This window comes from Eretmochelys imbricata, chromosome 8 (assembly GCF_965152235.1).
Source record: "Eretmochelys imbricata isolate rEreImb1 chromosome 8, rEreImb1.hap1, whole genome shotgun sequence".
Lineage (NCBI taxonomy): Eukaryota > Metazoa > Chordata > Testudines > Cheloniidae > Eretmochelys > Eretmochelys imbricata.
The window spans coordinates 19,013,865-19,038,545 of NC_135579.1; the positions used below are offsets into that span (position 1 = coordinate 19,013,865).

Here is a 24,681-nt window from a genome sequence, read left to right on the forward strand (position 1 = left end):
GTCTCTTGTATATTCAGATGTTTTAAAAGTGTATTCGATGCTCTGGAATGGGGCCAGATTTACAGTCCTGTAGGCTGAGGTTCTCTTTCTCCATAGACAGGTACATCATTGACAACAGTGTGAGTTTCCTCTACATCCTGCCTCTGTATACCACCAATGAGTTTCTACTGTGACCTGGAGGGATAAGGTGGAGGGATTATACGATCGTTCACTTTCCAGGCCATCCAATCCTAGATCTTCTTGCCAAGATTGTCAGCAAGGGTGACAATGCTTATTGTGATCTTTCCCTTATGCAGATATTTGCCCACCAGGATTTAGAGAGATGGAGAAGATCACATGCATTTAAAATATCAGGGGCCAAATTCTCCTCTCACTTACATTGGATTAAATAAAAAATAACTCCAATGAATTTAGCGGAGTCACCCAAATGTGAAACTTGCATGAAATCAGAACCAGGCCCTTTGGCTCCTGCCTGCAGCACAATGCATCCAGTATTCAAGGTGTTCATATTCACTACATAGAAATGATTCCAAAAAACTATTGATAAAACAATGCTTCTCTGTGGATAAACAGTGAGAGTTGCTTCAAGCTTCATCAAGTTAGAACACAGGAAGTAACATACCAGAACAAAGCAATGGTCTGTTTAGCTATGCTGACACAGAATAATAGTCCATCCTGGCCAGTATCCTGTCACTGAATAATGCTCCTTGATGGATGCTTCAGAAGAGGGTTACAATATCCCTATATTGCACCTAACCTGTGTAATCCATTGCAGCAGGATTGCTTGCAAGATTAAGGATTGGGGGTTTGGGCACTTGAAATGTAAACTCTTTAAAACAAAACAAAAAAACAGGAGTACTTGTGGCATCTTAGAGACTAACCAATTTATTTGAGCATAAGCTTTCGTGGGCTACAGCCTACTTCATGGGATGCATGCAGTGGAAAATACAGTAGGACGATTTTATATACACAAAGGACATGAAACAGTGGGTGTTACCATGCACACTATAACGGGAGTGATCAGTTAAGGTGAACTATTACCAGCAGGAGAGAAAAAAAAATACCTTTTGTAGTGATAATCAAGATGGGCCATTTCCAGCAGTTGACAAGAACGTGTGAGGAACAGTGTGTGTGTGGGGGGGGTGGTGGTGGAGATAAACATGGGGAAATAGTTTTACTTTGTGTAATGACACATATCTATTCAGGGGACACCATCATTGGGCCTAATCACATCAGCCACACTATCAGAGGCTCCTTCACCTGCACATCTACCAATGTGATATATGCCATCATGTGCCAGAAATGCCCCACTGCCATGTACATTAACCAAACCAGACAGTCTCTACGTAAAAGAATAAATGGACACAAATCAGTCGTCAAGAATTATCACATTCAAAAACCAGTTGGAGAACACTTCAGTCTCTCTGGTCACTCGATTACAGACCTAAAAGTCGCACTATTACAACAAAAAAACTTCAAAAACAGACTCCAACGAGAGCCTCCTGAAATTAAATTAATTTGCAAACTGGACACCATTAAATTAGGCTTTAATAAAGACTGGGAGTGGATGGGTCATTACAAAAAGTAAAACTATTTCCCCATGTTTATTCCCCCCCGCTACTGTTCCTCACACGTTCTTGTCAACTGCTGGAAATGGCCCATCTTGATTATCACTACAAAAGGTTTTTTTTCTCTCCTACTCACCTTAACTGATCACTCTCATTATAGTATTTATGGTAACACCTATTGTTTCATGTTCTCTGTGTATATGAAATTGTCCTACTGTATTTTCCACTGCATGCATCTGATGAAGTGGGCTGCAGCCCACGAAAGCTTATGCTCAAATAAATTGGTTAGTTTCTAAGGTGCCACAAGTACTCTCGTTCTTTTTGCGGATACAGACTAATATGGCTGCTATGACACCTGTCTTTAAAACCAAGTACACTTCTGAATGATAGAGAGATAGATAAATAACCTGTACACCGGGGGGAATTTATTTCTGTCCACATTTGGTGATCAGTTCATGCTCTGAACCATAAGTATTAATAAAATATGTCCTGGCTGCAAAGGCTATTCTTATTCATGTCTGTATAAAGAAGAGGCAGTTTTAGATCCAGACATCCTTGAATTTCCTTGAAGAGCCCACACCAGGATCAAGATTCAAATTTAACAGCTAGCTTCTAATGAGCCCAGATCTGAATAACCCCATCCATTGTTTTATTTTAGGAATATTTGAAATCTGACTCCAGATACCACGTCGTAAATCTGTGGCTTGGCTCCATTTCTCACTCATAAGAAATGTCACATATAGTTCTTTTAAAAAAAAGTACTAATTTTTTGGCCTGAAAATCATGCAGCCGTGAGTTCCACAGGCCCTATTGTACATTATGTGCATAAAGGTTCCCTTTCATTCCATTCTAAATTTGTTACCTTTTAATGTTGAGTGCCCTTGTGCTCTGGTATTATAAACAAGGGCAAAGATGAGTGCATAGCTCGACTTTTTTGTTCCATTCATTATTTTAAGAGTATTTTGTAGATGGGTCAGAAATACATACCTTTGAGCTTTGTGGAAATTTGGATTTGGGTCCAGATCTGGATTGTTCAGGTTGGATCCATTTAATGTATTTTGTTATCTTTATACAAAGACACCTTTTTTACTTTAAAGATCCAGTTCCCAGTGGTTTATGGAAAAGAATAACAGCTTAAGTAAACAGGAAATTCTTGCATCAGGATGTGCTGTAGCTATAGAATATACTTAATCTAGGTTTGCTATGGATTTGAGTATAAAAGGGTGGAAAGATTGTAAATTGCATGAGTAACTACATCTGTGCACTTTAAAAATGTGTTTTCCATTGCTCCTCTAAGACTTCCCTGGCAAGCATCTACAAGGGCTCTATTGTGGTGCATGCTGTTTGCACTGCCCTTCCGCCTATGGGATTACGGGTTTCCCCAAAAAGACAGAATAATATTTGGTCTCTCTGACAACAAATGCAGTGAAAGCATCACTATGCTGCTGCCCTGAGTAGGAGCATGAAAAGGACTGATTCTCCTCTGTGGAATGAAAACCTCAGCAAAAGCCTGACAAGCCCAGTTTGTTTACTGGAGCAGATGAGGGTTGTGGAACCTCAGGAGAGCAACACGCCCTGGGAATTCGTGGGAGGAGATGCATTTTGAAGTGCCAACTGTGTTTTGAAGTTAGAGGCTTTGTCATATCAATGTTTTGGAGTTACTGTGTTGCCGATAACAAGACATTACTTGTGACATGACCAACACAAGGCTCAATAACTCCAGCATGTCCCATCAAGGATTAATATGCTCAGGGTGAACAAGCCTAAGGAAAGAGTCTTTTTATTTTTCACTGTCGCCCTTCTAAGTGTCCAAGTATGAAAGCATTAAACCTCACTATCTGATAGATGGGGAAACTAAGGAACAGAAGTGAAGTAACATGCCCAGGGTCAAACAAAGAATCAGTGGCAGAGTGAGGGTTTCCCCAGGTTTCCTGGTGCCCAGCCCAGCCCTGTGCTTTAGCCAGACCCATTATCAAAAGGAATGTATTCTTCAGTGTCTGCATTCCCTTGGCTAGTATTTCAGGATTCATTTTGGAATAATGGCCACTCATGCCTGCTCAGCTCAGCATCACATCGTTCTGTTTGGTCCTGCAGCAAAGTCATTATTGGTGTTTGCAACCTGCCAGGTCTTTGCCATGCAAATATGGATGGGCAGTAAGATGACTGTGCAGTGGCGTTGAATAGAAAGGGAAGATGGACTGGGGAGGAGAAAAACCTTGTTTAACCATAATACTACTGATAGTTACTAGAGATAGGTCATGGCCCTGGAGTTCAGATCAAGGTTTGGCTTCAAACATGAACCTCCTTAAAGTTTGATCAGTCACATGCTGAACAGGGAGGGTCAGGAAATTTTTGATGAAATGGTTTTTCATTGGAAAATGCAGATTCATCAAACACAAAACTTGTGAAAAAATATCAGTTTTGAGTAAACTTCCTTAGGTCCAGTGGAATTCCTGGTCAAAATGAGAGAGAGAGAGAGAGAGAGCTCCCACCCACCCCCAAAGAGTCTTTAGCCCCATGGTAAGGCCAGATGGGGGAGCCCAGCTACGAGTCCCTGCTCTGAATCAGAAAAAATGGACTGAGGCAGAGTAGGGAATTGAACTTGGGACTCCCACATGCTAAGCAAATACCTTAGCTACCAGGCTATAGAGGCACTCTTTTGCTAGCCTCATGACTATTTAATTATTTATTCAAAGTGGAACAGCTGCCACAGAAGCCATTGAGAAAGCCCCACCCCAGAATAGCCTTATCCTAGCAGGGAATCAGGAAGAGCAGGGACTAGAACCTGAGTGAATGAACAAGAGACCAGCTCTACTGGGTCAGACCAAAAGTCCATCTAGCTCAGTATCCTGTCCTCCGATAGTGGCCAATGTTAGGTGCCCGAGAGGGAATGAACAGAACAGGTCACCATCAAGTGATCCATCAAATTCCCAGCTTCTGGCAAACAGAGGGTAAAGACACCTTGCCATATTGAACTCTATCTCTTTTTTTAATTAGAAAAAAAAATCTTGGTTACATCCTGATGTGGAATGGGAAAATTTTTTTGAAATCTCAAACATTTTCACAGGACAGGAAAACCATTTGTCGCCCTGCTGTAATGCTGATCCAGTTCTGCCCATTACAGATATGGGTGCAAGCTGTGAAGTTGGGATCTGATCTCTCTCACAGTTCAGGGAGGGTAATGGCAGTCATGAGGTAGGGGGAAAAGGTCTGTTCCAATCCATTTTTTTGATTCATGCCCATCTTGTAAAATTTCTATTTAAATATCTTAAATGAGTTCCCAGTGCATCATAGAGATTTTAATCACCCACTGCAGCGCATCAGCTCATCTGAGCAGCACTCAGAGAAGGAAATATAGGTGAAGGTTTGCCTCAGTCCCTTTTAATATTGGCTTTGTGTCTGAAGAGCCTTACTGTTTAAACAGTAATACCTGTGAAATCAGCACAGTTGATAGCTGGCTCCTGCTGAACTCAGAATGAATTATATTCCCTTTAGACTTGAAGGCAGGATTGTTTCAATGTGTTGCCATCTGCAAACTGTGTGGCACAGTTTCGGGTGGACATGGAAGTCTCTTGGGTATCCGTAGTCCCACTCGGGTGGAAGGAGTTAAGGTAGTGAGGCAGGGCTCATGGCAAGGCCCCAATCAAGAACCCAGGGCTCTGGAGAAAGAACCCTATAAAATGGCTCCCTGGGAAGCAGCTGGGAAAATTGCTCATGTTAGCAGGGAATGAGCCAAATATAACTGCTATAGAGTAGGCTGAGCTTTGCTCTGGGTTATTAGAGGTTTGCTGTAGCTTGATCAGGAACTTCTTATCTCTTGCTTGTTAATGAGCATTCAACTCAAACTCCTGGTGATAAGACTGGAGGTGATAAGACTGGAGGAGTTTCTCTTTGGGAAACATTTCTCCTTGCTGAATTGCCCAGACTGACTTAGTAGCCTAATTCCCAGTTACAATTAATCTTTGCTCAGTGAGAAGCTGTTGGGCAGGGAGGAATAATTTTGCTCTAAGAGGTGGAGTATTTAGCATCTCGTGTAAAGGGTCAAGACATCTTTTCCTTCTTCCTTGATTGCTTTGGTAACAATTCATGGAGATATAAGACAAGGTTTTTGACAGCACCCAACTCTCATTGACTTTTAATGGAAGGTAGGTACTCTTGAAAATCCTCCCCATAGTCATCTCTATTAAATCCTTTTCTGTTTCCCATAGGGGCAGTCTGGGAGATGCTAGGGTTCTAAGGGTTAAAACAGCAGAGAAACTGGTTTAGTCTGCTACAAGGTTTTTATACTTCTGGGGCCCCAAATAAGGTCACTTTACAATAGTATGTCAGTTGATGGCAGGAGATGGTTATATAAACATTTTAAATAGGAGTGCTAATTTCAGAGCATGTGTGACCGGATGCCCAGGGGAGCCAGGTGAGGTAACTCAATTAGGATGAACTGCAAAGAATGGGGTAGACCACCCCAAAGCTGGTGGAAATTTTAATACTTAGATTTACCAACCCAGCACTAAACAGCTTCTATTATAACTCACTGGTTACTCAGAAGCCAACAACACAGTTCCCTCAAAGTAACCCAGCCTCAGGCCTCCACCTAGTTACCCAAGTCAGACATGATGAAGATTAATGAAAATCTTATTTCACCATATAAAAAAGTTCTACCAATCCCAAAGGACTGGATACATTACCTCCCAGTTTAATGAATCTTCCAGATCTTACCCAAATACATGTATATAGCCAATTCTTATTAACTAAACTAAAATTTATTAAAAAAAAAAAAGAGAGAGTGTATACTTAAAAGATCAATATACATACAGACATGAGTTCAATTCTTGAGGTTCAGATTTATAGCAGAGATGGTGAGCTTTGTAGTTGCAAAGAGTTCTTTTAGAATTTAGTCCATAAGTTATAGGCCAATGTCCAATATTATATCCAGGGTGTACCAGCTTAACTGGGATCTCACCTTGCTACTTAAACTTCCCCTGATGAAGCTTAAGCAAATCTGAGATAACAGGTTCAGGACCCAAGCCATTTTTATATAGTGTTCTAGCATCCACTTGACAATACAGGCTGAGGTAAACAATAGGCTTTTGATGTAACCTTCCGTTTCCTAAACACCACCAGTAATTAGTTACACAAATTAACATAGGGCAATTTATTGTTTAGGCAGTCTATCACAAACTTCAAAGAGACATATTGACAATGATATTATTTCACCCAAGATTTATCTAAATGTTAATATTCCCTTTTTGATCTCTGAATCAATAGCTATAGTGACAGACAGGAACTGTTTGTTTACATGGGTAATGTTTATGAGTACACATATACAATTACAGGTTTCAGAGTAGTAGCCGTGTTAGTCTGTATCCGCAAAAGTTCGATGAAGTGAGCTGTAGCTCACAAAAGCTTATGCTCAAATAAATTTGTTAGTCTCTAAGGTGCCACAAGTCCTTCTTTTCTTTTTGCAATTAGTATCACCCCTAACTTCTAACACTATAGGTTTGCATTTCAAAGTTCTAGCCTATCTACCATGAATGGCCCTAATTACCATTTGCATACCTTCTAACATGACTTTAAAGGTTGGCTCTGGGTCATCCAGCCTGCAAGCTGCTTATCCCTTTCTGGCCATGAGTTATATTTTGTATAAGATTCGCTGCAATTATATAGCAGTGGTAGCAACAATGATTTGCATGATTATATTTCAATTAGACAACATCACAGTATGTCTGGTGCTTTGTGCAATGTTCTACAGCACAAGAAATCTCAATCTCGCTCTGTTTTCTCCCAGCAAACCTGGTCCAGTTCTTTCATTAACCCAAGGGGGTGTTTTAATCATGAATGGTGCAGAATGATAGTCTGTAACAAAAACATAAGTACATCCTTTGTTCTCCTTCATGGAAAGAAGTAACATGCCAACAGAATGCCACTATTACCATTTCTAATGCTTACTTTAAGCTGGGCAATATATCACTTCCACAGGCGTTCCTATGCAGGGGGTAAAGGCATTAGAAGTATCTAAATCATAAGTCTGCTTTTTTTGGAAGATTAGTAACAGATGAAACGTACTTGTCCACTGCTTGCAAGTGATAGTGGAAAATATTATGATCTGCACCGTAGGCTTGTGAACTCCAGCAGGAATTAGAGAAAAATGCAACTGTTTCCCCTCATTATGAATATTGGTTTTGGTTCAGGTATTTTTAGAGCTGGATGAGTTACTGCAAAACATTTTCCCATCAGGGTTCATTTGAATTGTATGTAAATTCAGCTATGTTTATGCCACCTTTGCATTTATTTTTCATGAATATTCTAGAGAATGAGTTCACTGGTTGGGATGTTTGCAAAAAAAACTGTGAATTTTTAGAGTATATATTCACAGAAAGAGAATTTCAGATTCTTAATTTGTGAGTATTCACACAAAACTTGATTCTATCAGTTATGCTCATCCAGTGAGGAAGAGAAACAATAGCATCTGACAAAAGTGTGCAATCAAAGTAGCCATAATGCTGATTATTGAATATTAATATGAACTGCTTGTGAACAAGCTGCGGGCCAAAAAGCATTTGTAGAAATACTTTGGCTTTAAGAATTTTACATTACAAATACATTAAAGAAAATTGTGGTCCGTTTGTAGACAATTCACAAACTCAAATGGGAAATTCACTAAACAGATAACTAACTACATGTTAATTGCTCAGCTCTTCATGTTTGTAAGATGAGCAGGCCAGATTCTGCTGTTGTTGATAGTGGTGTAAATCCAGAGTAACTGAAATCCATGGAAAGGAGTACTTGTGGCACCTTAGAGACTAACCAATTTATTTGAGCATGAGCTTTCGTGAGCTACAGCTCACTTCATCGGATGCATATCGTGGATACTGCAGCAGACTTTATCCACGATATGCATCCGATGAAGTGAGCTGTAGCTCACGAAAGCTCATGCTCAAATAAATTGGTTAGTCTCTAAGGTGCCATAAGTACTCCTTTTCTTTTTGCGAATACAGACTAACACGGCTGTTACTCTGAAACCTGAAATCCATGGAGTTACTCCAGATTTACACAAAACACAGCTGAGATCAGAGTCTGGCCCAAGGTACATGAGAAGCTCAAGCAAATGAGTCTGAGAAAAGTCCTATGTCTGCTGCAAACAGAACCCCACAGGGAGAAAAATGCTAGACACAATAAATAACTTTTTATATCTATAAACAGAGGCAAAAATACTTGTGTTTTCAAATGCTGAAAATTAGGGAGTGATTCAGACTGACCTTATCCTGTGCCCGCCCCGGCACAAGAGTGAGACTGAATTGGTGTGTGTGTGTGTAAAATTAGTTCCAAGGCTGACTGTGAATGCTGAGTCTGTTAGATCTCTAAGTTAATTTACTGCATCTGCCATTGCTTAGCTGGCCCAGTCTCCAGGATGAAACACAGGGATTTCTTTTAAAAACGAGTACATTGAGTGGGCTTTGGTTTTTGTAGTTGTGACCCGGTGTAGCAGCAGAGAGGGTGAGACTCTTGCTCTCCGATTAACATCCCTTTTGTGTGTATGTATGATGGAGGAACAGATATTTGGGGAAACAGAATGAAAATGGGGCACAGAAACTCACAAAGGAAAACTGCACTGACTTCCTCAGATTTTCTAGTGACCCAACCCTTGTCTGGGTGGGGGAGGGAGTCTGGAAGAAACATGCTGCCATCTTGTGATGAGACTCAGGAACTTCATCAGCACTGAGGCAAAAAAAAAAAAAAAAGTGTATATGGCATATTGGAACTCTAGCTTGAGGTTTAATTTAGTCATATTTAGGGTAGTAATTAGAGATAGCAGTGTGATGCTGGAGGAAACGCTAAATGCTCGAGCTCATTGGGATGCTGAGTCTCTGGCTGCCAAAGAGAAAGTGTGTGAGCAAGTCAATGTGGTTTTGGAAAATCTTGAAGTAGAAATGGGCACAAATAGACAAAGATGATGCCTAGATATTGTGGTGATTGGCGAGCTGTAAGCACCTGATAGAGGGAGAGAACCAAAAAGCTAATACATAAAAAATCCAGGTCCTAACATCCCTGAATACTGTGGACGTTGAAATGTTTGAAATCCAAAGACAGATCTGGATTTACATTTTCTATCTGGCCCCAACATTACAGTGGCTTGTGACAAAATCCTGTATCTCAGTGCCCAAATGCTGTGGCTTAAGCCCATCACTACCTGACAGCATCCCTTTAAACAGGATAACACCTGCTGAGACAATAACCTCTTAAAGGGTGCAGGCAGCTACCTGCCCATGTGGATTGTCTGGGGATTGGGCATTTTAGAAAAGGAGAGAGAGAGTATGTACAAACTTTCTTTCCACATTTTTATCACTTATTTAAGTAATTAGTGCCCTTGTTTCATACTTCATTCTATCACCTTACACAATGCTAAACGCTTTGAGATAACATAACATACTTACAACATCTTATGTAATAGATGCATGCGGATATAAAAAGTTGCCACAAAATATAATCTAGTAAAACTGCAGTTATACTTCCTGAGCATATACAACTGTGTGGAATTTATTCTCTTCTAAGGGATTTACCAATGTAATGATCACTGGCTTACTGGGAGATTGCTGCACTTTGTGATTTCAAGTTTTCTTTGTAGCCATTCAGAGTAAAGTTGCGGAACTCATTGCTATGCAGGCAGAGGTAATTCAGTGTCTAGAACATTGCATAGAAGCCCGGCTGCAAGAGTAACCTTGGCCACAGTGGAATTTACTCTTTAGAAGGAAAGTTTTGTTAACAATAAAGTCTACCAACTTCCATGGACCTATTAAATATAGTCCACTGGAGACTTGAGAAGCTTGTGGCTGATTCAGTCAATGTGAAGAGCTAAGTTAGATCAGGGTTGTGGTGAACAGGAACCTGACATATTATGGAGGATGATTCTGTCAAGTGAAATATGCGAAAGAAAGGAGTGCTGCGTGGACAGGAACTTGAAATGCCACTTCCAGCCCCCATCTGATGGGGTTACTCCACTGCTCCCTGCTTTTTGATTTGTTTATAAAATGGGCCTAATTGTTGACATCTGAGGTGTATGTACAAAATAATAATAGAAAAATAAGCACGGGCCCCGGTTTCAAACAGCTGCTTCTGTTTGCGCTTCTGTGACATATGAGCAGCAGATACCTTACTGTGCATGATGCTGTTATGTGCAGGTGACAGGGTGTTCACTGACAGGCGTTAGTGCTTGAAAACATTGGGTGGTTGCGAGCGCATGGAGAGAGCATGCGTAAGGTCCCTTTGAAAACCGCGTCCAGATTCTACAATCACAACAACGCCCCTCCCCCGCAGCTATTCTCTAGAAACAAACTGATCATCAACCCCCTTCTGCCCGTCTCCTCAGTATCAGCCTGGAAGGAGAGGCAGGATTTACCCCTGCTCTAAAAGGTAGCAAATCTGGCCTCGGTCTTGCTACTGGGGGAAGTGAATTGCCCCCCACCCTGCCTTTTTTAATTGGTTAGCTCCAGTATCTCCAGTCCACTACAAAGGGGAGTGGAGCCTCTCATAAAGTCAGTACTCAGAGTATGTTATGTTACGACGAGACGTTATCTGCCTTGCCCGCCTCTAGTAGTCGCGTCTGCGTGTGTATGTACCTGTGGTGTACTGCTCTCTCCACTTCACCATAACAGTCTTCAAATAGGGAAAAGGTTATTATAAAGAGGATGGAGATCAGTTGTTCTCCATGGGTAGGACAAGACGTAATCAGCTTAGTTGGATATTGGGAAACACTTTCTAACTAAGTCTATACGGATAGTTAAGTATCGGGACAGTTACCTCAGGAGGTTGTGGAATCCCCATCACTGGAGGTTTTTACAAACAGTTTGGACAAAGGCCTAGCAGGGATGGTTTAAGTATACTTAATCCTGCCTCTGTGCAGGGCGGGGATGGACTAGATGGCCTCTTGAGGTCCCTGTCAGCCCTACATGCCACCTTCACACAGAATCCAAATAGTCTCTGAACACATCAGTGAATGTAAACTGAGCTTTTTAAAAATGCTGCTGTTTTATTTTTTATACAAACTAAAACACCAGAGGTCATTGAATCCTATATTAAATACATAAATTAAAAAATAACCATTCATAAAACTTTACATACAATAAGGATTCTCATCTACACATTAATACATATAGTACATATACATATACAGAGTTTATCAAAGGGTCATTCTGCCAATTCATTTACAGTTCTCTTCTGGAATAGACACAAAAACAGGAGCAAAATATGTACAGGTGCTGATGCGAAAGAGAAAATAAACCCCATTGGGTTGCCAAAGATTATGAGGCAGTTTATTGAACGTAGTAGACTCAGTGAAAACGAAGGCCTGGCCAATTCAGTCTACATGGGATGCAATGGAATTGGAAGTTTTGGTGATTCAGAGGATACTCCCACTGAGTTTAGGATAAGAGACTGGAAAGCTCAGTAATGCATCCTGTAGGCATTGCAAAAGGAGAGCTTGGAGTTGTGACCCATGTTGATATTAATACTGCTGAACTGTGTGGGATCACCTATTGTCCTTTGGAAAGTCCATGGATATTCACTACTTTTGTTTGTTTGTTTGTGGGTGCTGTACAAGGCTAATTTGAGGGAGGCATCTCAATAGTTTGCCCAGTGAATTTCAGGAACAACATGGAGAGAGCAGGAGTAAAGCTGCAGGACAGTGGTCGTAAAAAAGACACCAGTTGTCAGTGAGATGCAAAATTAAACCAGAAGGTAGGGTTGCCAACCCTTCAGGATAGTCCTGGAGTCTCCAGGAATTAAAGAGTAATCTTTCATTAAAGATTATGTTGTGTGATGAAACCTCCAGGAATACATCCAACCAAAATTGGCAACCCTACCACAAGGAGTTTAATCAGCCATGTCATCCAAACAACCCTTGGCCCAAGTCCTCATTCCTAGGATTGGAAGTATACTTTTGTAAGCTATAACAACATTCTACTATATACACTGGGGATATATATATATATGTACAGTTTGTGTGTGTGTGCATATATATATATTTGTGTGTGTGTGTATATGTATATATATACACACACACATACAAATATATATATATATATACAGGTATATGAGTGCGTATATATATATATATATATATATATATATATATATATTTTAAAAGGTGAACTCATTTTGATCTAGCTGAATGTAGAAAGTTTATATAGTTGATGTCAATGGGCATGTATTAGGCACGGTTTGTGTTACACTGCGGAGGGGTAAATGTTGTTGTTGTTTTTCAAGTCTCCGGAGGAACTGGCAATCCACTCTAAGTGGTATCTTGCAGGATTTTCACAATTTGACATACAGGTGACTGTGGATTATCTGTCCCACCTCCAGAGCCTTAGCAAAAAGGATGGAGTGAGTGTGTGTGTGAGAGAGAGAGAGAGAGAGGATGAGCATGCACACACACATAACCTGTTGTAATAACCACAACTGTCTTGAAATACATACGCTTTTACAGTAGGTTTCAAGTGCTGGGGAATTCCATCTGGATTGATCCCAACTCCCTTTGTTACATTGTAAGGCCTGAACCTACTCCCATTGCTGCCAATGGGAGTATAGCCACTGAATTCAGTGGGAGCAAGACTGGTCCCTAAACATGGTTTGTAATAGTGCGATGTCAGGCCCATATAATCTCATTGACCCAACTAAAGTCAATGGAGTTGCACAGGTCTAGGGACAGAGTTTGATCCATTCAGTCATGAACATTTCAAACAGAGACAATGTATTAAGTTGAAGCAAACACATGTAGATAGCAAATACATGGTAATATCTGGTAACAGATCAGAATTGGACCATTTTGTACACTGTAAATGAATAAATGACATCTGCATGGATTGCACTGAAGGAAGGGTAAGGGACATGTGAACCTCCAACAAGTCTGCTCAGGTAGGGTTTGAATTTGCTGCAGTTCACATGGAAATACCCATTGCACTACATTTTCAAAGGCACTCCCACTCCTGCCTCTAAATTTACTCCTGCAATTTCATATATGCAGTAGCTTGCATAACCCACAAAACAAATTTGCACCTGGCAATAACACATGCAGAATTGGGTATTTAGGGCTCAATCCTGCAACAGGCCCTTACAAAAAGGAAGTACCACAGCATGGTGCAGTAATCGTCCAAATGCTATGGCATGCAATAGTGATACGGCAGTAACTATTACTGTAGTAATCTGCAGTAACTTTTTATAAGGATGCTCATCATCTCCAGTACAGGAGCTAGGAGCACTCAGCACCTTGCTTGGTTTTGCTTTTAGATATCTATCTTCTTGATTTGAGTGTGCAAGTGCCATTTAAATTGTTTTTTAAAAATGCTCTATTTATGGAACTTCAAATTTATCACCCCCCCAAAGGTTGCATAAGTTCTTTTATAAAGACAAAGAGGAGAACGAATGACCGATGCGGCACCTGTCAACTCTGCCAATACAGTTGTAAGGGATGAGACATACCAATCAGAGACAAAAACCGAAGCCAGATGCATTTCTGAGTGCAGAAGGGAGCCAAAGACTCATTGGGAAGTGCAGTGTATTTCAGAAGTTCTAAATAGAGAAGTCTGTCCCAAAGGAAGTCAAAGGTTTATTCTGAAACTGGACTTTTTCTCTGCTTTACAAACCCTTGCTTTGACTGACAGAAACCAAATGGTCTTGTGTAAGACAAAAAATCATTTTGTAGAAAACTGAGGCCACGGGTTATCATGAGGTAATGCAACATCGCAAAATACAGAGCAGGATCTGGTAGCTCTTACTCATGTGAGCAGGCCCATTGACTTTACTGGGACTACTCACCTGAATGAAGGCTGATGGGGTCCAGCCCATAATTTGCCATCTTTAACTAAAGCCTATTATTTCTGTTGGCAATAGTGCCTGGCCTGAGATTTCACAGGACACTGTGGGTAGTTCTATACTGCAACTAGACACAGGCAGCTGGCCTGTGCCAACTGACTCGGGCTAAGGGCTTTTGGCTAAGGGGCTGTTTAACTGCAGTGAAGATGTTTGGGCTCAGTCTGCAGCCCAGTTCTGGGACCCTCTGCCCTTGCAGAGTCCTAGAGCCTGGGCTCCAGCCCAAGCCCAAACGTCTACACTGCAATTAAACAATCCCTTAGCCTGAGGCCCACGAGCCTGAGTCAGCTGGCGTGGGCCAGCGGTAGGTTTTTAATTGCAGTGCAGACATACCATGTTTGACAAATGGGTATGAAATTAACTTGTGTTGCCACAGAACAGAGGAAACAGAATCAGAGAGAAAACTGTCTTTTGTAACTGAGAAGATTTTGTAAAGGTTGTTCAAGAATACAAACAGGGCATAATTGTGTGGGAGACTCCCCATGGTTCTGGCTCTGGAGCTACAATACTGTACTGCTAGCAGCACCTCTGGAAAGCACATACGGTGCCTGCTGCATAGACTCTTCTACCGCAGGGTTTCCTCTGAACAAAGAACATGCAGTGAAATTGCATTTTTCAACGTGTCCATCTACTGACCGGTAACAAACATATTCCTGATGCAGAATTCAATGGACTCCTTTGCTAAAACAGAATCTTAAAAAGATGACGTGGTTTTGCAATTTAAATTATTTTAAGGAGAAAAAGCCATGGACAAATAGCTTCCAAACTGGCATGCAGCAAACAAATGAGCCCCCTGTAGTAGAATGGAATACAATACCGCAATTACTCGAATGAATAGCGCTTACACATGTGAGCAGCCCCAGCGGGGTAGACCCTGGGAGATGCCAAGTACCTGAAACTATCTACGAAATTCACATGTTGCAGAAGCCCACAAGACCTGTGCAACGTGGCGAAGTGGATAGAACACTTGACTGGGACTCTGGACTTCCCAAATCTGCTACTGGCCAGCTGGATGACCTGGGGCAAGTCACCCTATCTGTGCCTCAGTTTCCCCATTTCTAAAAGGGAGATGATAATGATACTCACCTCCATTGAAAAGTACTTAGAGATCTACTGATGCAAAGCATTGTATAAGAAGTAGATATTATTTAAGTCCAATTTAAGACCTATTTTGAGGGCTTAAGTAATGCACAGATTGTGTGCTGGTCCTTACTATTTTTTTGTATTACAGTAGCATGTGGAGTCCCCAGCCAAGATCATGGCCCTACTATGTTGGCACTAGACAAAAACATCGTAAGAGATATTCCTTCCAACTGAGATAGACAAGATAAACGAAGGGGAATGGAAACAGAGGCATGGCATTAGTTGTCCAAGTCATATTGCAGGTCAGTGGTAGAGTGGGGAATAGAACTCAAATTTTCTGATTCCCACTCCCGTGCCCCAGCCATTAGATAATGCTGCCTTTCTGTCCCCCCCGAAAGGGGTGAATTTAACTCTCCCTGTGAGTTGCAGGTGTTCAGCACTTCTCAAGGTTTGGCCAAATGAATAGGACTACATGTGTGAGTAAGAGCCTTATTCAGGTAAGCAGATATGTCTACATGGCACACTCACTGGGGCATGTAGTGACATGCCTCAGTGAAAAGCAGACTGCAACCACACTACAGTTAGCTAGCCTGATGCCTCCTCCTGCATGAGCCTTCCCTCGCTGCTGGAGTCTTTCTCTGGGGTGGGGAAAGGCTCCAATAGCTCTCTGCTGTCAGAGCTTCTCCTCACCACAAGGAGCTGCAGGAGCCTGTTCCCACTGCCTCTCCCCTGACAGAGCCTTTCCTGCCTGCAGCAGGGAAAGACTCTGCAGCAGGATGGCAGCAGGACACTACAGTGCTAAAAATAGGAGTGTAAATGGGGAGACGCTGCCTGGGTGTGTAGAGATCCTTGTAGGGTACGTACGCTAAAGTTCTGGCATATCTTTACTCGCCTAAGCAATGCCTCACTTACACTGCTATTGACCCTGCACCGGGGCGCATGCGGTCATGTATGTTCACTGCACACCGCTGTAAAGAGCGTGCAGTGTAGACATTCCCTAAGGGTAGTAAGATCAGGTCCTGTGCATTGTAACAGGGAGATAAGTGTTGCATTGAAAGGCAAACTACTTCTACTGGTCCTTAATTGTGACAAATGACAAGTGATACATTTGTCCTGTGCCTAGTAAAGATGCTTTTGCCCAACTATTACCTATTTTTGGTTCATGCACCATTTGTCAGGAAGCCCGCTGACAAAATCACTTTGACAAACAAAACCGAAATATTCGTAACTGTTTCACATGTTCATTAGCATACAATTTTAGACAAGCTTGGAAATCAGTGTTCTATGGGATCAGATAACATAGGCATTCTTCCCTCTCCCCCTCCCCCCGACACATTATTTCTTTCTTCAGCCCCATTCCAGTGATCCTAGATACGTTAGGAGTAATTGTGAAATCAAGTGTGGTCGTTTCTTCAGTGTGTCAGTCTTTAAAATGTATGAAAAGTATCTAACAATGTACGTGCTGTTCTTTATGGAGCGATCAATAAGAAAGATAAGGCTACAGCATTGTCAGAAATCCTCATCAGGTCCATCACCCACATTCTTCCCTTCGTCTGCCCTGCTAGCTGGTGGTATGTTAACATCCCCACCACGTACGACATGACGCCCAGTTCCGCCCATCATGAAACAAAACAGAGTATGTTTTTCTTTTTGTTCACATTGCAGCTGTCATTGTTCCTGAGTTTAAACCAAAAAGAGAAAGAGAGTCCCTGTTGTAAGGAAGCCGGATGATTCAAATTGAATATTTTATTGTCAATATCCCCTCACAGTTTTCAAAAGCATTTCTCCTGCTCTGTCCCTTTAATATTGATTTATTTTCCATGGGGTGTCATTGTTACATTTAATATCCCCCTGCACAGCAGGGATAGATTGTTCTGTTGTAACTTTGGTTCCATGCCCAATGCCCATTTGTACTTCATCTGCTGATTCTGTTTAAAATTTTTTTAATATGTTCACAGTTTGTTTCTCCCCCCTCTCTTTTTTCTTAGTTTGACATATAGAACTTCATTAAATGCAGCATATATTGTAGCTTTAGACAGGAACTGTCAAGTAACAAATCTTGAATAATGGCTTTAAAATACATGGTGGTTGTAGTCTTGGCTACAGGTTGTATTTTTAAATCGGTGTAAACAATGTTCTCTTCTTCATAGGTTTGGAAGCATTTGCCTTTCTAAGGACTTATCTGTGTAGTCTGGCACTCTACAAAATAGAAAAGAAAAACATCTGTATTAGCTAAATGGAGAGATTGCATCTATCTGTCCATCATTCCCTCCCTCCCACCCACGCACAGGGTTTTGGAGATTTTCCATTGCTGGAAAGGATTTAGTCAGGAATCTAACACATGGTATTCCTCAACACAGCAAGCTATATCCCCCTGCTACCACAGGCCAAGGATTTAGAACCCAAATTCTACACCCTAGAAGTCAATGGGAATGTTGCAATTGATTTCAGTGGAGTAGGGCTTAAGCCAGGCCACTCTACCAGAGCTGTCTAAAACTTCTACAAGGAGAGAGAAATGAAAGCAGGTGGAACTGTCCTGGTTAAAGGACAACCCCCAAGCCCTTTGTTCATGAAACTTTGAAGTGAACTTGGACTGTGTTTTGGATGAACCAGGACCAAGTTTGGGGCTGAGTTTTGAGTCCCAAAACTGATGGGGAAGGATTATGGGCTTTGCTTAAACTAGGAAAAACTTGGCATTTTTCTTCTGAGTTTTGCTTTGGGGTTTCAGGTCTATTTAAATTCTGAAACAAATTCACAGGGTGCAAAATCCAGGCAAACCGAATGTCCTTGCACATACACATCTTTTCCTCCCAAACCCTCTCAACTAGGGGAATCTCATATCAACAGACTCCCGAGAGTTTTGCACAAATGGATTCTACAGTTTTTCACCCATTCAAGCACTTTATTTACTTCCTTTGTAACCCTGTCTCCATCGTTCCTGAAAGCAACAGCTGTGATAGCTGTACTGACCCTAGGAGGCCATGAATCGTCATCTGAAATTTCAGCTCTGTATGCCCCCAGCTGCTTAAGGGAAGAGGAGAGGATAAACTGTAAAGAGAGGTATGGAAAAAGTACTCTTTTTGAACATAAAATGGGTCTCCAGCTACACTTCAAGGAAGATTTACAAATGGATCTATTTAAAGTCTAAAAATTACAGCATCTAAGAAAACTGGCATCCAGGAGTACTATGGCAATTGGCAAAGACACTGATCCATTTGCTTCCTGTGCTTCCCCCACCAAATTATAAGAACCATAAAATGTTGATGTCATATGACTTTTTTTTAGGACACTACTTTGGGACTCCTTACTCAAATGACCCCAAATTTGCACCACTAACCCTACCCTAAGCCCCGATGAGGCAATACAAATTTCAAGGCAATCTGGGTGTGCACGTGGATGTTAGAGCACTTTGAAAACCAGCTGTTAAATAGTATGCTAGACTGAACTATAGAGATGCTACCATCCGATGCTGATGCAGAGTTGTTTGGCAATGCCTCTCTCAAGGCTACCTATACCTCTCCCAAAATGTTCATGTGTTACCTCCCCTGCTTGCAGTAAGGAATGAGCACATCAGGGTGGGGGAGGTAGATGAGTTGGTGCAAATTGCACCCATGGGATTAGACAGAATTGGAAGATGCCCTTTCATTATGTTCTGCATTTATATCCCTGTGTACTTTTGTAATTTTTCCATTGTCATGGCAGCTTTTCTGTTCTCTACACAGATTTAGCTGTAAAATTCACTTCGCCCGCCCTCCCGCTGATCTAAATCCCCCTCCCTGCTCATAGGAAGGCAGGCAGGCAGGGCATGGGTCTGAGATCCTAATTTTCTGCATGAAAAACAACAAATGAACGAGTCTCTTCTTTGGATGGAACTTCAGCTATCTGACAGGATAGCTTAGAAATGCCAGATTCTGCCAGCTAGACATAGCTCCTGTAACTACACTCAGGCACAGAGAGGAGCAACAGAAGGAAGATGTGAGCATAGATATCTAATCATATTAGACAATCTAGCACGTACCTTTGAGCATCTGGGCCTGAATGACTACCTAGACTTTTATGGTTCCCTAAGGCAGGGAAATGTAAGCCTGATTCTCATATCGCAGCCTTGTAAATCAGGAGTAACTCCACTGGGCAAAATTCTGCTGTAGTTACACTGGTGTTATACATCGAGTAACTCTGATTATCTCAATAAAGTTACTGTTGATTTACACCAGTGTAAATAAGAGCTGAATTTGGCCTTGTTGTAAAATCAGTTAAAGGGTATGGGAAGAGATGTGTTGGGATAGAGGTGGGTGGATCCTGATCCAGTGGAATGGTTCCTAGGTAATTGTTCCAGCCACTATAAATTAGATTGGCCTTAACGCTGCTCTGATTTACACTGGGTGCCCACTATAATTCCAGCCAATCCATTAGATTGGGGGAAGCATAAAAATGGTTTAGAGTCACCCTTGACTGTCCCCTGGCTCTGTGAGTTCAGTACAGCTGAGAATTCAAGCCTGAGTCTAGCAGACATTCCATTATGTCCTAGAAATCTGAGATGGGTCACTTAAAGGTTAAAGGACGACTGTGTGCAAATGAACAGAAATGATAATCTTCTGCATGGTCTTTACTGGTCTGTTAATGAGGAGCTCCAACCTGAAGCACCCTCATCAGCTTTCTCTAGCCAGACATTACCTGGATGGACAAGCTCTCCAAATAGGTCACTCTGGCAATTACCGAATATGGTGGTTACAATATAATCAGCTTTGCTTCTGATTTTTTCTTCCCATGTGACTGTGCTTTCATCTCCTGCTCTAAAGCAGAGGGAGGAGGTGGCACGTCTGGGAGCAGGAATTCAGACTGACTTTCAGTATGTTTTGGAAATAATTAGGAGACTGTAATTTGAAAGTCACCATGTAACCCAGGCATACAAATTCTCCCTGAAGAGTTTCTTCTGGCAGGCAGCCACTCAGTGTTAAAGGGCATGTTTAAAATATTTCCACAGGCTCTCAGACAATAAGGAGTCAGGAATCTCATTTAGAAACTGTAGGCAGTTTTCTAATTTAGGGAATGTGTATTTCTAAAGATGCTGGTTTACACCTATGGCTCCTGAAAAGCCCTTCTCTGAAACTCTAATTCTGTGGCTTTTCCGTCTTATTTCTGTACCTGAAAATCCCCCTTTCCTTCCTCTCTGGCACTCTAATAATATGCATGAATTCTCATCAAATATTCATGAACCAGTCTAAGCTGGGACCTGGAATTTTCCTGTGCTAATTGAAATGAAAATTTTCAACCAGCTCTTCATGTTTTTTCAATGAAAAAATGGCTTTTTTGGGGTCAATGTTGAAATTTCTGTCAGCCATTTTGATGACATTTGGGGGGTTTTGTTGAAAAAATGAAACATTTTGGCTTAACATTTTTGGATTTTTTTTCTTCAAAAACCTGAGAACTTTTGAACAAAAATTTCAGTGCAAATGAAAACTTTTTGATTTTTATTGAAAATGTTGCTGACACAAAGTACATTTCCTGATCAGGGCTAATACTGGTGCAAAATGCAATTAGGTGCACCACACTGCAAGTCTCTACAGTGTCAAGGCATATTGTGTACAGAATAGAAAGGGAGAAAAAGTTGATCATAGCTATGTACTCTCAGGGACACATTTATAAACATAGTTACCTGAACTGAGCCCCTGAAGTAGACTTTATGTGGTACATTTGCAAAAACTAATACCAAGTTTTCTTTCTCCTGGGTGCAATTTGCATTGGTAAAATTAGAGTGCTGGTGTCTCTAACTCCTGCTTTAATCCCACAATTGGGGGAGGGATAGCTCAGTGGTTTGAGCATTGGCCTGCTAAACCCAGGGTTGTGAGTTCAATCCTTGAGGGGGCCATTTAGGGATCTAGGACAAAAATTGGGGATTAGTCCTGCTTTGAGCAGGGGGTTGGACTAGATGACCCCCTGAAGTCCCTTCCAACCGTGATATTCTATGAATGGTGTATCTGGAGGTGCAAATACTGAGATTTGTATCCATAGCTGAAGTGATTTGTGCCCAGAGGAGCAGAAAATGCAGGTGCAAGTTTTGAGGAAGCAAATTGCACTTGCACAAAAAGAATCGTAGGATTGGAAGGGACCTAGAGAGGTCATCTAGTCCAGTTGCCTGCACTTAAGGCAGGACTAAGTATTATCTAGACCTGTGGCTCTCAACCTTTCCAGACTACTGTACCCCTTTCAGGAGTCTGATTTATCATGTGTACAGCCAAGTTTCACCTCACTTAAAAACTACTTGCTTACAAACTCAAACATAAAAATACAAAAGTGTCACTGCACACTACTACTGAAAAAAATGATTACTGTCTAATTTTTACCATATAATTATAAAATAAATCAATTGAATATAAATATTGTACTTACATTTCAGTGTATAGTTAGTATATAGAGCAGTATAAACGAGCCATTGTCAGTATGAAATTTTAGTTTGTACTGACTTCGCTAGTGCTTTTTATGTAGCCTGTTGTAAAACTAAGCAAATATCTAGCTGAGTTGATGTATCCCCTAGAAGACCACTGTGTACCCCCAGGGTCTAACTTGCTTTTAAAAATCTCCCGTGACAGAGACTCCACAACCTCTCTGGGCAATTTATTCAGTGCTTAACTACCCTGACAGTTAGGAAGTTTTTCCTAATGTTCAACCTAAACCACCTTTGCTGCAATTTAAGCCCATTGCTTCTTGCCCTATCCTCAGAGGTTAACAAGAATAATTTTTCTCCATCTTCTTTGTAACAACCTTGTATGTACTTGAAAACTGTTATCATGTTCCCTTAGTCTTTTCTTCTCCAGACTAAACAAACCCAATTTTTTCAATCTTCCCTCATAGGTCATGTTTTCTAGACCTTTTAATAATTTTTGTTGCTCATCCCTGGACTTTCTCCAATTTGTCCACATCTTTTCTGAAATGTGGTGCCCAGAACTGGACATAATACTCCAGTTGAGGCCTAATTAGCGCAGAGTAGAGCAGAAGAATTACTTCTTCTGTCTTGCTTACAACACTCCTGCTAATGCATCCCAGAATATTTGCTTTTTTTTGCAATAGTGTTACACTGTTGACTCATATTTAGCTTATGATTCACAATGATTCCCGGATCCCTTTCCACAGTACTCCTTCCTAGGGAGTCATTTTCCCGTTTTTCATGTGTGCAACTGATTGTTCCTTCTTAGTGGAGTACTTTGTATTTGTCCTTATTGAATTTCATCCTATTTACTTGAGACCATTTCTCCAGTTTATCCAGATCATTTTGAATTTTAATCCTATTCTCCGAAGCACTTGCAACCCCTCCCAGCTTGGTATCGTCTGCAAACTTTATAAGTGTACTCTCTATACTATTATCTAAGTCATTGATGAAGATATTGAACACAACCGGACCCAGAACTGATCCCTGAGGGACCCCACTCGACATGCCCTTCCAGCTTGACTGTGAATAACCTCAAAACATGTCCCAGCTGCTGTGCTGGGTCATCTTTCAGAAGTCCTGTGTCAGGAACTTCTAGTCAGTGGCAGGGATACCACAATGCAATCCCCTAAAAAACTGTTTGCTAGAGCCAGGAAATATATTTAAAATGTTGGTAACTCCAAAATGGGACAGTCTATTTGGAACTGTTTGGAAGAGCCAGGGGTATAGACCTATCAAAAAACATACTGTGGATTGGGATGTGCCCTGAAGATCATCCAATTTGGGTTCTGCCTGGCCAGTGGAAAGGGAATGATGACAGAACGAGGAGTAATGGCCTCAAGTTGCAGTGGGGGAGGTTTAGATTGGATATTAGGAAAAACTTTTTCACTAAGAGGGTGGTGAAACACTGGAATGCGTTGCCTAGGGAGGTGGTGGAATCTCCTTCCTTGGAAGTTTTTAAGGTCAGGCTTGACAAAGCCCTGGCTGGGATGATTTAACTGGGAATTGGTCCTGCTTCGAGCAGGGGGTTGGACTAGATGACCTTCAGGGGTCCCTTCCAACCCTGATATTCTATGATTCTATGATTCTATGAATCCCAGTCAATGTGGCTCCTTGTGTGAGTTAGCACTCCTCACATGAGCAAGGAATTGCAGGAACAGGACTATTCTCTTGAGCTTCTCAGTTGATCTCAGCTGCTAGGGCTGAGCATGAGGCTTCTCTCAGCTACACAGAGGTTGAGAGAGGCTTTTCTCAGACACACAGGATTCAAGGCATAAAGGGCTTATAAGTTATAACCAACATCTTGAATTGCACCTGAAATGAATTATGTAAGGCAGTGCGAAATGCGGAACTGGTGAAATATGTTCCCTGTGCAGTCCCACTTTGAATTTCTTCAGGTGGTGTCCTGAACAGTGCATTGCAGTAATCCAGTCTGGAGGCAACAAAGACATGGAGAGCAACCAAACATGATAGCTGCTTGATAGTCCTGTACCTTAAGCACAAGACTGCCATCCTTCCTTCTGTGATCTGGAGACCGTTAAGTTTAAAAACTCAAGGCAGACCCTCAGCTAGTGTAAACTGACATAACACCACTGAAGTCAGTGTACCCAGATCAACTTATACCAACTGAGGATGTAGCCTTCATTTCATAAGAATCTATGGGACAAACACTAGTTTCATGGAAATATGTGAAGCGACCTTACCTTTCCAAGAGGCACATTGACATCAAGGCCAAAGAATAAAGGCAAGAGAGAAGAACAAGAATAGAAACAGAAACTGCAGAAGAAAAAAGAAGATTATGTAAAAAAAAAATCTTGCTGTACTGTCTTACGGGTCAGAGCTAGTTCTCTTTGCAATTCATATGACAATGATAAACTCAGTTTAGCATGAGACCTGAAATAATTACGCATGCAGAAAACATGTTTTCCAGTTGTGTCTGCAAATACCAACCCCTCTTCCTGGTGTGAAAAAACTAGACTGTATCATTTTTTTTTAACTCATCAGCAAAATGAATGCATCCAACACCACATGGCAACACTGGGCCAGATCTTCTGCTGGTGTAAATCAATGTAGAGTCGCTGAAGTCACAAACTGGTGCTGATTTATACCAACTGAGCATCTGGCATCTGGTTTCTAAAATGGTGCCCACTATCCATACTAGTAAACATGCTAAGATCATGGATACATGATGTAACACTGACCTTAATCAGACATGTCCCTCATACTGAACTATTAATAACTGAC

The 24,681-nt window shown here is 41.3% G+C and overlaps 1 protein-coding gene across 2 annotated transcripts in view; it reads right to left on the bottom strand.

Moving 5' to 3' along the window:
* Window positions 1–24,162: 24,162 nt before the first annotated feature.
* JAKMIP2 (janus kinase and microtubule interacting protein 2) overlaps window positions 24,163–24,681 on the bottom strand; it is a 36,793-nt gene continuing 36,274 nt past the window's right edge. For both annotated transcript variants that reach the window (XM_077823974.1, XM_077823973.1), the window contains one exon: window positions 24,163–24,213. In XM_077823974.1, coding sequence (XP_077680100.1) covers window positions 24,163–24,213 — 51 coding nt within the window. The remainder of the gene's footprint in view (window positions 24,214–24,681) is intronic.